This window comes from Microtus oregoni, unplaced genomic scaffold (genome assembly GCF_018167655.1).
Source record: "Microtus oregoni isolate MIOR12 unplaced genomic scaffold, Mior012 000043F_ref0000047, whole genome shotgun sequence".
Lineage (NCBI taxonomy): Eukaryota > Metazoa > Chordata > Mammalia > Rodentia > Cricetidae > Microtus > Microtus oregoni.
The window spans coordinates 1,310,977-1,326,691 of record NW_024543210.1 but is presented as its reverse complement, the minus strand read 5'-3'; the positions used below and the strand labels follow the sequence as shown (position 1 = coordinate 1,326,691).

The following is a 15,715-nucleotide window of genomic DNA, read 5'->3' as shown; positions in this document are numbered from 1 at the left end:
TTCTCCAAAAGGAGGAAACTAATTGGACCATAAGCTTTTCACTAATATCAAGGATATCTGAATTGTGTTCAATTCTACAGGCAAACACCCATATAAAAAGATTAAAATTCAGTCCTCAAGTTTGTTTTCTTTTCACTTCATGGCAAGGCCTGCAGTACAATAGGCAGGAAACACCAAAATGCACAAAAAACAAACTGCTATTTTGTTTATAATATAAATTGAGTGTATTTTCAGGATCACTCTCTATTCATTTAGGAAAATTTTATTGAGCCAAACTTGGCCCTGAGCCAGATTCTAGACATATAAGGTCAATAAGGCTAGCCCAAGTCTTAGTTCCTCACTAAATCTGAGACCTAAGAAAACAGAACTATAACGCAAGCTGCCAAGGGCTGCAACATCCCATGGGAAGGAGCCCTGCTCCAGACTCAGGATCAGGAAGGACTTCCCAAAGGAAGCAACAAGTAGGCTGGGCAGGAAAGGAGTTAGTCGTGAACAGGAATGGGGAACTGGACAGGCAGTGCTCCAGTTGACAGAGAAGAGAGCAAACAGCAGCGTCAGGCAGCAAGGAGTCTGCCAAGATGGCCCTATTAGGCACAGCAGTCTGACAAACTGACCAGACCAGCAGTCACACTATGACATGGTTATCCATTTTGCCTGTCTCACTCTGCACAATAATTCAGGACCTCCTCTCCTGCCTTCCTGTTAAATGGTCATCCTTTTACACTCTGGTTTTATTTCTACCATTCTCTCATATTTGATTTACAAAGAATAGAAAATAAAACTCAAAGTAATTCAATGTGTTAGAATACACTAATTGAGGAAAATTAGAACTAGGAAGTCTCCCCAGACACAGTAGGACTAATAAAGTATTTCAGAGAGAAAGAGTGGCTTAATTATAATAGTACTAACAATTAAAATGTTGATTAAATCATCCCTTCAAATTTTTCCTATACCTTAATTAGATCCTAAATCATTTAATCATTAATTATACTATTCCTACAGTTGTTGGATATACTCAAATGTTGTAGCAAACAAGAAAATTAGTTATCCAAAGACACCAATTAAAAAGAATCCTTATAAAAGGTTAAGGTAACATTTTCTTCACCTGTGAAAACTTGTCTTGTAAGTCCTTATCTAAAGCAATCTCCAAAGCAAAAATGTCTCTGAAATTAACTGACTCAAAACCATTAAGCATTTTCGAGCATGCCTGTAGCGCTTGTCATATGCCAGATCTTGTGGGTTTGTACACAGCAGCAGCTCACTTAATCCTCCACACACACAACAAGGTTAGTACTGTGGTGTTCATTCTACAGATGAGGAAACTGACACAAGGAAATTAATTCACCCAAGACCACACTCCTAGGAAATGAGAGTCTTCCCCCAAATATGTGCACCCTCATTATTGCACTATCCTGATTAAATCAAAGCAGATACTAGCAATTGAAAACAACTACAATAAAAGCCCTCCAGACCCAGCATGGTTGTATGTACCTTTAATCCCAGTACTCAGGAAACAGAGGCAGGTGAAGCTCTGTGAGTTCAAGGCTAGCCTAGTCTAGTCTAGTGCAAGTCCCAGGTCAGCCAAGGCTATATAAAGAGGCCCTGTCTTAAACAAACCAACAAACAAAAGCCTTCCCAGCAAACAAGGAATCCAGAGATAGGACTAGTAGCATTCTCTGTACAGATAGGGCTTTGGCCCTTTACCTGAACCACAATCTGAAGCCACACTGACCTCTGATAGTCACTAACCACATATGGTCCATTGGGAACTTAAAAAATGTGATCAACTTGAATTGAGATGGGTTTTATGTGTAAAAAATGTTCTGGAATTTGAGACTCAGCCTAAGAATGTAATTATCACTAATACTTTAATACTACATGTTGAAATGCTCTGGATATAATGGGTTAGTTACACTGAATCTTTCTAGTTTTCTGTTCAGTCCTGATTACTATAAAATCATACTTGCAGCTTCATCATGTTCTACTGCACACAATAATCTAAAACGCACCAGCGGTAGACATCACTGACAAAGTTTACTCTTTTCTGATGACTCAGGCATCATAAGGAGCTTTAACTATACCCTGTGTGATCTGTAATCATGCCTCAGGTACTAACAAGCCAGGGTGCCCCTTAGACCTCAGATTACAGTCTCCCAGCGTGCTGAAGCCATGTCATCGTACAACTTCCAGGCTGAGATGGACCCCTGCAAGTGTCTGTCTTCGGCTCCCTTGCTGCAGCACTCGAGCCTGAGAAGCTACGTAAACTGGAGTAGTGTGACACAAAAGAATGACGATCCTATGAGGGCTTAAGGGACTCTGACAACACATTGATGGAAGGCTCCTTTCTCCAACTCCAATCATACTAGCTTTAATTGGAAAACCCTCAGTTCAGCTTAAAAGCCCTTCAACAGTAGTTTTAGTTTGAACACGTAAGGTTTTGTGAATGGGCAGTGATGATACCTGTTCAACAATGAACACATTCACAGCCACTGAACTGACCAACAAATGGTAACATGTATTTTACTACAACTATATATATATATGAATGATACTTTACCGGTTTCATGTTTCCCTTAGGATCCAATTGAATTTTTCTTTTTCGAGACAGAGTTTCTCTGCATTAACAGCCCTAGCTGTCTGGAACTAGCTCTGTAGAACAGGCTGGCCTCAAACTCACAGAGATGAGCCTGCCTCTGTTTCCCCAATGCTGGGATTGAAGGCGTGTGCTGCCACTACCCAATCCCAATTCAAACTCTTATGCAAGCCAGGTGGTGTTGGTGTACACCTGCAATCCCAGCACTCAAGAGGCAGATCTCTGAGTTTGAGGCCAACCTGGTCTACAAATCATGTTCTAGGACAGTCAGGGCTATTACACAGAGAAACCTTGTCTTGAAAAACCAACCAACCAACCTATCAAACAAAACAACAACAACCAACAAAAAGACCTCTTATGTAGGTCATACTTCTCAGACAGTTCCACCTAGTTTTCTCAACCCCTCCTTGCCTTCCTCCTCTATCCTCATATTCCAGGTACTTTCCTTCATTACACATTTCAATTCTGATATTAGTCCTCTCTCTGACTTGTAATCTTTCTGACAACCCTGCTCCATCACCTCCACCTTCTTTCCTTATCCTTGTAGAACTCCTCTGAACTTTCCATGCCAACATGAAAGGTCGCAGACTCGCAGAGATAGTCGTTGCCGCTTGAAGGCTTAAATCTTTCAAATGGCATTTTTGTTTACATCCTACAAGATGAGCTCACTTCAAGCAGGGCCAGACACAGCATATAATTAATACATCCCAAAAGCTGTTGAGCTCATTCGGTAAACAAGAACTTACTGAACACCACTGGAGGCCCACAATATCCTCAGCACTAAGGACACTGCAATGGGAAAGGAAAACAGATCATGTCTTTCCTGGAGTGCTCAGAGATAAACACCACACAGGCACCGTACTAAAGGACGCAAAAAGCACAGTGAGGGAGGGGCATTTCCTGCAGGGTGGTCTGGGAGGTACCATCTACCAGCTTCTATCAGAACCCTGGTGAAGTGCACTACTCTGAATCTGTGTTGTGTCTGACTAACAGAAATACTAGACAAAGAAGACAAACTTTAATTTAACAAAAGGAAACTAAGCTCTCTCCGTCCTACCAAATCAAGTAGATTTTACAATCTTGTTTTAGCTTCCCTCAGCACAAAGAGCAGACACATACTGTGAGTGGAATCTCAACCGTGTCCTATCTCCACAATGGTTCCTGGTTGCAGCAGAAAACATTAAGAGCAAACGTTTACTAAGTGCTTATAATGAATATTGATACTAAAGAGGAGGAAGATAAGGCACAGAGGCATTACATAATCTATCCAAGGCCTCAGAAAAGTGAGTAGCAAAGCCAGAATCAGAAGCCACCGTGGCTCTGAAGTCTAGCTGATGACTACAATGCTGTGTGGCTTTATATTAGTATTTCTCCAAACAGAGTCTGAGGTAGAAGGATTCAGCCAGTACACACACACACACACACACACACACACACCCCTCAAGTTCCAAACTAGCTTGAGATACCCTGTCTTTAAAAAAAAAGAAAGAGAGAGAAAGAGAGAAAGAGAGAAAGGAAGAAAGGAAGGAAGGAAGAAAGAAAGAAAGAAAGAAAAGGTGAACAGGACAATTAGGTACTTCAACACCAAAGTGAAAGAACACCAGTCCAAGAATGATCTGGGAAACTTGGGATAGTCATCTCAAGAAACTGATCATGTAAACTAGGAAGTACAAGGCAAGGTATACAGTGCAGTAGAAATGCCCAGGCAGCAACTCTTCATGCCAATACACAGCATGAAAAGCTATGTAATCTACAGGGAGAGACTTGTTTGCCTGATATGTTTATTTGACCTTCAGATTTAAGAGTAACATCTTTCTAGACTAACCAGCATCTCAAACAGCCAAAGCAAAACTCTCCCTCCTCACAGCGCTTTTACACTACTGCTTTGATTATTCTCTATCTTAAAGGAAAGACGAATCCAGCTGCTGAAGCAATAAGCCTGTTATCCTCAACTCCAGTCACTGTACTTCCTTCCTTTCTCACACACACTCACACAAGCACTCAGACTCGTATTCTTTTTTACTATTAACTGGAACTCTGGTCCTCAAGGCACGTCTGAATCAAATGGTCTCTTAACTGACCTTATTACTTTTTTTTCAAGGTACTTTAAAAAAATGTCAATTATTACATTTTATTTATTTTTGAGGCAGTAGATGGGAGAGGGGTTGTGAGTGCCACAGTGCAACTTTGGAAGTCAAGTTTCAGAAGTTGGTTCTCCCCTTCAACCATGTGGGTCCTGGAGATCAAACTCAGGTCTTCAGTCTTGGTGGCATGTGCTTTACCCTCTGAGCCCTCTCATTTGTCTCTTTGTCTCTTTCTTTTTCTCTCTTTCTCCACACATCTACTACCCTCCACTGGCTCCAGATTTACTCCTCTATAGTTCCCAGTCTTTTGACTAAGATCGAGTGTAGAATGTCTCCTTCTACCACAGAAATCTGACTACACTGCTGCACTTACAAACTCTGCTCTCACAGGCACACACACCCACACACACTCACAATGAGATCTGACACTATGCACATCATTACTTCCTTCATTCAACAAATGTTCACTGAATACCAACCATGTGTCAATCACTGGATTAGGCAGTGGCACAACAAAAAACAAAATGAAAGTTTCCCTGTTCTCCTCTCCTAAAAAGCAGAAATGGAACCACACACACAAATGTTTAGGGCTGCAACTGCACCCAATACAACTTGGGCATCCTATCCAAAACCTGAACTCCAAAGTGCTCCAAAATCGAAAACTGGACATCAACATGAAGCCACAAGTGAAAAATTCCATGCCTGACTTGTGACAGATCTATCAAAGTACTGGTGCATTAAAAATATCAGATAGAATTACCTTCAGTCTATAGGAATGATGCATATGAAACATCAAATTTGTTAAACATGAGCCCAAGTCTTATACACATGGAAATATTCCAAAATCCAGGAGAAGCCGGGCGGTGGTGGCGCACGCCTTTAATCCCAGCACTCGGGAGGCAGAGGCAGGTGGATCTCTGTGAGTTCGAGACCAGCCTGGTCTACAAGAGCTAGTTCCAGGACAGGCTCCAAAACCACAGGGAAACCCTGTCTCGAAAAACCAAAAAAACAAAACAAAACAAAACAAAAAAACCAAAATCCAGGAGAATTAAAGTGAAATTTGAAACTCTGGTCAGAGTGTTTCAGATAAAAGAAACTGCAGTGTAAAAACACTCCAGGTTAAATATTCGGAGAGCTGCCACATTGAGCCACCTTCTCATATCTAAAACCACTGAAATACCCATGTTAAAAATGGTATATAAATTATATTTTGTCTCACCTATAAAAGAAAAACACCTGTACAACCAAGATGGCTTTGCAGGTTTCTATTGCTGTGATAAAATGCCATAACCAAAATTAATTTAGGGAGGAAACGATTTATTGAGCTTATAGCTTAAAGTAAATCATGTAGGGAAGTCAAGGTAGGAACCTGAAGGCAGGAACTGAAACAGAAGATCATGGAGGAATACTGCTAACTGGCTTGCTCTCTATAGCTTGTTCAGAGCCTGCTATCTTATACAACTCAGGACTTCCTGCCCAGGGTTGGCACCATCCACAGAGGACTGGGCCCTACTACATCAATCATATATCGAGAAAATGCACTATTGACGTGAAGCATGTTTTAAACTGAGGTTCCTTCTTCCCAGACAATCCTAGCTTGTGTTGAGTTAATAAGGAACTAACCAGCACAGCACGTAAAACCGCTCATTCTGTAAATCTGAGTATGTGAGTGATACCTGGAGCCCACAGTGGAAGAAAATAATGACTCTGGAAAGCTGTCCTCTGCCCTCTGAATGCCACATGCACATTGTGGCGCATACATATCCAACACAATCTCAAATTTTTATATTCTCTCTCTCTTTTTTTTTCATGAACACATAAAATTAAAAATAACAACAAAATAAACACATAGAGACCACAGCAAGCTGAATGTCTCTGAGCATTTACTACAAACCAGATACCTTTTATGTAAGTTAGGAGATCCTACCAACCCTAAAGGTTACTATCTTAACTTAGGAACTAAAGCAATCAGGCATAGTGGTGCACACCACTGATCCCTCACTGGGAAGGTAGAGGTGGATCTCTGTTTGAGGCCAGCTTGGTCTATATAGCATGTTCCAGGACAGCAGGAGCTAAATATAATAGACCATCTCAAAGAGAGAGAGAGAGAGAGAGAGAGAGAGAGAGAGAGAGAGAAAGGAGACCATGACTTAAGGGCATTAGAGACTGTGTTTCATTTCCTTTAACAGAAATTTCTTGCCCCCTCAATTATCCTTTAAGATCCTATTACACCAAGTAGTATCACCCACCCCATTCCTTCACCCCTCCATAAACACCATCACCTTCCTACTGAGTTTCCCCAATATTCCTTCATTCACTCTGCTCTAGTCACAGGCCTCTCTGTGTGGCCAGCATACAGGGCACTCCTACCATGCAGCCTTTGCATCTGCTTGAACTATGATGACAACAATCATGGCATACGGTATCAGTCATGGCTGTGCCAAATCTTCAATTAACATTTCCTCTAAGCTGGGGAGTGGTGGCACATGCCTTTAATCCCACTACTCAGGAGGTAGACACGGGGGATCGCTGACTTTCAGGTCAGCCTGGTCTACAGAGCAAGTTCGGACAGCTGGAGCACTTACACAGAGAAACCCTATTTCAAAAGAACCAACCAAACAAACAAACAAACACTTCCTCTAAACATACCAACAAAACCAACAGTACCCTGCACTGAAGTGCACATTAATATTTCAGATGTCATTTATTAATTCTAACAAAACTATCTTCTCATTTTTCAGGTCTTTTATTGTTCTTCATGACATCACCATGCATTTTTTATTTTATAAAATCTAGTAGCAGCAGCTTTTGCGTATCAATTAGTATGCACAACAGTGCCATAAAGCTATCTTTGCAGCAAAATAAAGCAAGGCAATCAAGCCAAGAAAGTGTCACAATAGAACCAGATTATACTAGTCCTTGGGTCCCAGAAGTAGAGTTTGTGAAATAACTATGGCAACAGCACTTCAAGGCACCCAAATCCCACCACACTTTGTTGAGAAACCATTCTCCATCTGGGCAAACACACACAAAAATCCATGTTGACAACCAGTTACGTAACTTTAACATAATATTCCAGTGATATTTTAAGCTCCTATCATGTTTAAAATCCTCAGTAACTACAAAGCATGTATGTGGCCATCCACTGCAGGATGCTAGTAAAGGAAGCGGACACAAACATAATGCAAGGCAGAGAAAACTATCATTTCTTATCAAGAAACTCTGCCTTAGGATTTTTAAACATTAAGCTCCATTTGACACAAGCATAAAAGAAAAAAATCTTTTTGCCAAATTGCATTTACCAGCACCTCTGGCAACATACTTTGACCATGGCAAACCCCGCAGGAACTGGTAAAGACTAGGAGCAGAGGTGTCTGAGTCAGACCCTTTGTTGTTAGACCTTGCCTCACCACTTATTAGCCTGGAGAACTTGGCCACGTTTCCTTACCTCTTAAATCTCAGCTCTCCACAGACTTCAGCACAAAGCCTTCCACAATGCCTTAGCACACAAGGACAAACACCATTTGCCGAGAGCTTACTGCCACTAAACTGAATTGTAGCTGCAAAGCTTCTGAGCTGAAGCAGAGCCAGAAGGAAGAGTTCTCTACCTAACACTATTTTATGCTCAGAAAAACGGCATTGATGGTTTTGTTTGTTTTGTTTTTTGAGACAGAGTCTGTGTAGCTTTGGAGCTTGTCCTGGCACTCGTTGGGATGGTCTTGAACTCACAGAGATACGCCTTCCTCTGTTTCCACAGTGCTGGGATTAAAGTCATGCACCACCACCACCTGGCGCATTGGCAGCTTTTATATAAAACATTTTTGGATCACCCACTGAGGTGGTGTTTCTCATTTTAGATATCTGTGAATAGTTCAGAAATACATTATTTTTAAGTCATCTTATTTGTATAATTCTATTTGAAAGGAACAAGAATTTTAAAAATCCTGTCCAGTCCTGAGTGCTATTTATTCATTAAAGTCAAGCTTATTGAGCAATCAACTAAATAATTAACAACAGCATCACACATCTGAGTTCACCCTATCTGCCCCATTATACAGAGTTCCTTGACACTAGGTTATCAAGCAAGAGTTATGATGCCTTGGTCTTTGATGTGGCCAAAATGAATGTCACCTTCATGAAAGTTTCTATTCTAAAGAAACTACCAGAACAACCACAAATACTTGGAAATTACCAAGTCCAAGTCATTTGACAGATGAGAAGCTGAGGTCACAAGCTATTAAGTCAAAAGGTCACATAATTACCAAGTGGGGAGTCAGAACCCAAGTCTCCCATATTTCTCATTCAGTGTTCTGCCACCTGGGCTACAGTGGATAGTTTACAAGGAAAAAGACTTACTCTGTATCTTAAAATAGTTCTACATAGTTAGGAAGAAAAAAAAAAGTTGACTGAAAACTTGAAATGTTTAATGAGAGTGCTAAATATAACCACAAATAAACATAACCCATACCTTACAGTGAGCAAGCTGAAAGAGTTCCTAATAGCAAATTCAGTGGAACCAGCTAGTTAGAAGGGACAGTTCAGCAGAGGTAAGGAGCTCCAGGGTTAACATCACCACCAAAGCATCCTTCTCACAAAGCACACACTTCAAAGCTGCAACACTTCCTGTTAGCCTCCTTTTGGAAGGGAAAAAGCAGTTAGTCCCATTCCCTTGGTATATTCCATTCCTTTAAAAAGCTTTACCAGCTCCCAAATGTCACTCTTTCAACAAATACGATTCCCATTTTCATCTGTGCCATGCTCTAAACAAGGCTTTTTTAGCTAAATATTCTTATTTCTATTCAAGTTGTGTAGGTATGGCCTAAATGTTATCAGGTCCAATTGGACATTAGGGTATTCTTTAAATATCTATCCCCTTTCCCTTAGGCAAACATTAAAAGGAGTTTTATGTGAATATTTGCCTGCATTCATGTCTGTGTACCGCATGTATGCTTGGTAATCACAGAGATCTGAAAAAGGTGTTAGATCTGAAACTGGAGTTACAATTGAGAGCTTCTACTTGGGTGCTGGGAATCAAATGTGGTCCTCTAGAGGAACAGCCAGTGCTTTTAACAGATACGCCATCTCTCCAGCTTCATAGACAAAACTTATTTGGGGAGCAAGGATAGGAAATGGATTTATTTTTTACTGAAAAGAAATTTTCATACAATATATTTTGATCATGTTTTCCCCTCCTCTAATTCCTCTCATATCCTTCTCACCTCCATAACCACCAACTTTATTTTCTCCTTCAACAATAAAAGCACACAAGCACGCATGTGTGCACACACACTCACACCACACAAACACACAAAATCTCACAAAAATGAAAATCAAAACAATCAAGCAAAAGACCAGTAGGACCAAAAAAAAAAGAAAAAAGAAAAGAAAAGTCCACAAAACACCATCGAGTTTGTTTTGTATTGGCTAATTACTGAGTGTGAGGTCTACCCTAAAGGGTGGTTGATATATTCCAGTGAGAGTCCACTGATAAAAAAAAAAACTGATTTTCGGGGGCTGGGGAGATGGCTCAGTGGTTAAGAGCATTGCCTGCTCTTCCAAAGGTCCTGAGTTCAATTCCCAGCAACCACATGGTGGCTCACAACCATCTGTAATGAGGTCTGGTGCCCTCTTCTGGCCTGCAGGCATACACATAGACAGAACATTGTATACATAATAAATAAATAAATATAAAAAAAAACAAAACTGATTTTCCCTCTGCCAGTATATAGTATCAATTGCAGGTGGCCTCTTGGTTAGGGGTATAACCTTATTGTTCACTTGCTCCTCTCAGTGCTGGAACCCTGTCTGGTTTGTACTTATGCAGGTCTTATTGTCTGTTGCCAGTCTCTATGAGTTCATATGTGCATCAGTCCTGATGTGTCCAGAAAACAGGCAATCCTTGGTGTTATCCATCACCTCTGGTTCTTAGAATCTTTCTGCTTCCTCTTCTGCATAATTCCTGAGCCCTGAACTGAAGGGCTTGATAAAAACATTCCATTTAGGACCAAGTGCTCTAGTATCTCTGTCTCTCTGTACACTGTTCAGCTGTGTGTTAATTCCCACCAACTATAAATAGAAGCTTCTCTGATGTGGGTTGAGTGAGGTGCTGATCTATGGATATAGCAGTATGTCATTAGAAGTCATTATACTGCTGTTCTTTTAACAGAATAATAGTAGATTTTCCCCTGAACTGTGACCTATCTAGGCGCGGGTTCTTAGCCAGTTAGCAGTATCAGGGAAGGGTTTCATCTCATGGAGTGGGTCTAGTGGGTGGTTACTCTCATAACATTTGCGCCACTGTTGCACTAGGATATCTCACAGGCTGATCACTGTTGTAGGTCTCAGAGATTGTAGCTAAGTGATACTGATGATTACCTTTCTCTTCCAGTAGCCTGCAGAGTACCTTCCAGTACCATAATTGTTTATCAGTAGGAGTAAAGCTTCTAGTTACTTCTTCACGTTCTATGATCTAAGTGTGTCTTCAGCAATCGGGCCTTACCATCAAACTGTACAGAGTAACCAATAGCCTTGGCTTTGGGGGGTTCCATGGGGTTCCTTTGGCCAACAATTAAATAAGACGTCATCTTCTCCTGGCAAAGGAGGGTCTACTTGGTGGTATAAGATGTCTAGTTGGTGCACTGTCTGCCCCTATTATTTGGTGACTCCATCCAGAGTCCTTTCATATATGTCTGTATTTTAGGAAGCTTCTAGAGTAGTAGTTCCATATGGTTTTTCAAATGGCCTTTAGTGTTAGTGGTAACTCTCTATATCCCCTCCTTTACCCTTTTCTGCCTTCCCCCTCCCTACTTAATCCTTCTCTTCTAGTTTTCCCCTTTGTCCCTCCATAATACTATACTCTATTTCCCCTTCTTTAGGAGATCCTTCCCTCCCTCCCTAGGTACCCAATTTGTGTGGAATGTAACATACATACTGAAAGATTAGAGTTAACATCCAGATATAACAGATATTTGACTTTCAGGACCTGGGTTATGTCTTTCAGTACAATTTTTTTTTCTAGCTCCATCCATTTACCTACAAATTTCAGAATATCATTTTTCTTAACTGCTTAGTAATAGTCCACTCTGTTAATTTTCATTATCCATTTATGGACATCTGGGCTGTTTCCAATTTCTGGCTATTATGAATAGAGCAGCAATGAACACAGATGAGTAAATATCTCTGTAGTAGGATGTAGAGTCCTTTGGGAATATTAGGCAAAACATTTTTGTATTTTTCAGTTTTTCAAGACAGGGTTTATCTGTTTAACAGTCTTTGCTGTTCTGGAACTCACTAAGTAGACCAGGCTGGCCTCAAACTCACAGAAATCATGTCTCTACTTCTACCTTCCAAGTGCTGTGGTTAAAGGTTTGGGTTTATGTAACAAGTAGACAGATGGCTTTTACAAAGACTTGTCAGATGAGAACTTTTGGCCAGATACTCTCATTAGCTTTCAGCAGCTGAGATCCTGTGCAGTGTTAAACCATCTGATCAGTTAAAAGTCACCACAGACCAACACTGCACACTCATCAGTAAGTTTCAAATCTGCATTGGCCAATCTGGTAACCACCATCTTTCTACATGGGACAGTAAACACTTGAAATGTGCTGGTCCACCCAAAGTGTGCCGTGAATGTGTACTTTCAAGGGATTCACACAAAGTTCGGTTAAAAAGGAAACAGCCACTTGGAAGCCAAAGGCAGGCAGACCTTTTGAGTTAGAAACCAACCTGATCTACAGAGGACAGCCAGGGCTACACGTCACCGGCCTTAACTAGAATATTTTAAATTGCATTTGATCCTACTGTGTATTATTACATTTTATCTAACAGTCCTGCTTCTTTGTACAACTACAAAATAAGAACCAATATTTATTTGATGATTCGCCATGATGATAGACACCAAATATACACTAAAGCCAGAAAAATCACATTTCCACTTCGACACATAGCGTTAAGATACCATCAAGAAAAAAAGGTATGTTCTTAAAAGTTCTATTGAAGTCACAAGCCTTTTCACCTGTGTTAAAGGAAGGATTCAACCAAACAAGTAATATTTTAGACATAAAGAAGGAAATATAAAAAAGGATTAATAAAATACCATCTGTTTCTCAAAGTATCTTAAAACAAAAGCCGTGTTAAATTAATAAAAGATCTGCTTTAAAAAACACTATTTGAGTTTTTAAAATAAATATCCCAACCCCCAGGCTAAACAAACTTCTTAAAAGTAAAATCTGTTCCCATAGCCTGGAAACTCCAATCACCCGGACAGAAGTAAAAATGTCTAAGCTAACATATGGAAAAAGCAGCCCAGGCTTCCTAACAGGGCATTTATAATTAAATACCACACAATGATAAAACTGCCAAATATTTAATAATCTTCAGTATTATTACAGTGTAAATAAATGCATTATCACCATAACTACCAAGTCTTAGCTAAAACTGCTTTCAAAATTCCAAAATACCAGAATACCTTCTCAACATCCAGCCAGTTAAGAAAAAGGAGGAAATAAATGCTCAAGCATATTTTGAAGAGATTAAAATTAGAAGTTGAAAACTCAGCCTTATTAAAAATATGGCATGGCATTCTGCTTAATACTTTTGAAAAACATCCCTGTTGATCTTCGGGATCACACTTCAAATATTGACAGGTTGTTTTTTTTAACCCCTATTTTAGAGATAATTTGAGGCTCAGACCTCAACTCTTCCAAGGTCACATTGCTGAAAAGGTACCAGAACAAGTATTTGACCCCAGGTCTTCTGATGTTCATTTCATGCTCTTTCCACTACAAGACAATCGTTTAAAAACATGTTCAGAACTAAACAAGCCTAACACAAAGGATTGAAGGATCAAGAAGGTCAATCTTAAAACTCCACAAACACCAGGGGTTGGAATCAGTTCAAAAAGGGGAGAATAGGCTATTAAGAAACAGGAAATTATTTGAAAGGGGGAGACATAAGTTAATGAGCTTGGGTGCAGCACAGCAGAACGACAGTCAGTATTCGAGTAAACAGGCAGAGACTATACTCTTCCTCTGAAACGTGATCTTTCCCGGAGACTTAAACTTTTTTATTTTTTAAATCTGGGAATATATAAACTCAGTGGCAGTGCACCGGCCTAGCCATTTAAAGCTCAGGTTTGATCCCCAGCACTTCGAAAACAAACGAGCAACAATCTTTATGTCTGAGAATTTTACTCAAAAGACACTCAAAAAAACAATACGTCCAACTGGGTACAACCCATCTCACGTTTGCTTCATTAATCACGACGAATATTTCACAAAAAGCCTATTTAAAAAAAATATGAGAATTCAGCATCCAGCGCCGCTTGGATAGCAGGTAAAGGAAAAGGCAGGGAGGGTGGCAACCCCAAAGCGTCTTCCTGGCCAAAGCATCCTTGAGAACAGGACAAAGGCTCCAGCAACACACAACCGGCTCAACCTTCAGGTCACAGGGACATCACTCCAGGTAGAGCAAATGTACCCAAGGGGAAGCCTCGGCAAAGGGATTCCTAAGATGGCTCTCTGAATTCGCGCAAGGCGTGTGTTCCAACCGGTGCAAGGGAAACGTGGGTTCCGAGCGTGGGAACATCGCACCCGGGTGCCACCGCCGAGGACTCCCACGGCGCCAAGAGGAAATCGAGGCACGGGTCGCTCGCCGGGAGGGGCAAACACACCGCAGCCCCGCGCAGCCCGCAGCTCTGCGGAGGCCGCGTACCGGGTCCCGCGACCCCGCCCACGCCCGCCCTCCCGCTCGCTGACAGCCGCCGCCCCCACCTGCCCCTCGGCCTGCCCGCCCTGCGCGCCCGCCCGTCGCTTCCTCTCTGCCCAGCCCGTCTCGCGCGGGGGCCGGGGAACGCGGCACCGCCGCCCGCACCCACCGGCATCATCGCGCCGCCGTCCGCCGCACCCTCGCCGCCTGACAGGACGCCGCTCCGGCCGCCTCACAGGCCGCGCACTCGCTGCGGCGCCCTACGGCCCGGCTGTGACAAGGCGGCGGCTGCGGAGAGCCGCGCAGCCCTTGCCCGTCCTGTCGCACCGCCCCGCGTGCCGCGTCGCCGTCCCTCAGTCGCCGCCGCCGCCGCCGCCTCTGCTGAAGCCGGCCGCCTTCCGCCACCCGCTCGGCTCACCCTGCGGGCTGCGTAGGCCCCGCCCCGCGCGTCGCCCCCCCTCCGCCTACGCCACCTCTGATTGGTCCGATGTGGGGGGCGAGTGAGGAGGCGGGGCGTCTCCGTAGCGGCCAGGTGAGAGCGCGCTCGTGCGCGTCCGCGCTCTAAGCGGCGGGGGAGGGGCGCGCGCTGCGGACGCCGGCCCCGCCCCCTCTCCTGCAAGCCGGCCAAGTGGGTGTTGGGGAGTTGAGGGATCCCCGATCCCCGAGTCTGCAAGACTTCGGCTCAGGGTCACCTCGAACGAATAGAAAGGGAAGGGCAGAGAGGGAAGAGCAGGCAGGGGTCCCGCAGAGTTGCGATCGGCGGGGACTCACACCTCAGATCCGGAGGCCAGCAACGAGTTGGCCGCTTACCTCTGACCGTAACGTGCCCCCGGGGTGTCCTGCACGGCGTAAGGCTAGCAGGCCTGAGCCTGTGAGGCCGGCGCAGGGTGCTTCCTCTACATTACCAGACTGCATGCCGCTCAGTGCCATGGGCCCCAGGGACCTTGAGTCTCCGCCCCGCGTCCGCGTCCACCGCAGCCTGTGCCACTTTGGCCTTCCTGGACCCAACACACAGGTCTCAGCTTTAGCCCTTCACACGAGCCATCCCGCGCCTAAAGGGCCCGTACCCACCTGCGTCAGTATCCTTGGAGATCCCTCTGGCATGTCCCAGGGTAGGGTACAGTCTGTCTCTTCAGGATCCAGGTCTGTCCTTAGAACTCTGTTTCCCGGGTCACTTTTGCCTCCAGCCTGGAAGCCTGAGTGACAGAGCCCAGAGCAGACCCTCAGCAGAGGCTGCCTGGACGGCAGGCACCCTTTCTGAGCACTCCACTTGGTGCCATTCGCCTGAACCCTGACAGATGAGACACAGCGGCTGATGAACTGCACTGGACTT

The 15,715-nt window shown here is 43.2% G+C and overlaps 1 protein-coding gene across 3 annotated transcripts in view; it reads right to left on the bottom strand.

Moving 5' to 3' along the window:
• Ppp1r13b (protein phosphatase 1 regulatory subunit 13B) overlaps positions 1 to 14,814 on the bottom strand; it is a 74,288-nt gene extending 59,474 nt beyond the window's left edge. For 2 of the 3 annotated variants that reach the window (XM_041633136.1, XM_041633137.1), the window contains exon 1: positions 14,552 to 14,814. In XM_041633136.1, coding sequence (XP_041489070.1) covers positions 14,552 to 14,560 — 9 coding nt within the window. In that variant the 5' untranslated portion in view covers positions 14,561 to 14,814. The remainder of the gene's footprint in view (positions 1 to 14,551) is intronic. The other variant, XM_041633138.1, reaches the window with a different exon arrangement.
• Between the last annotated feature and the right edge of the window lie 901 nt (positions 14,815 to 15,715).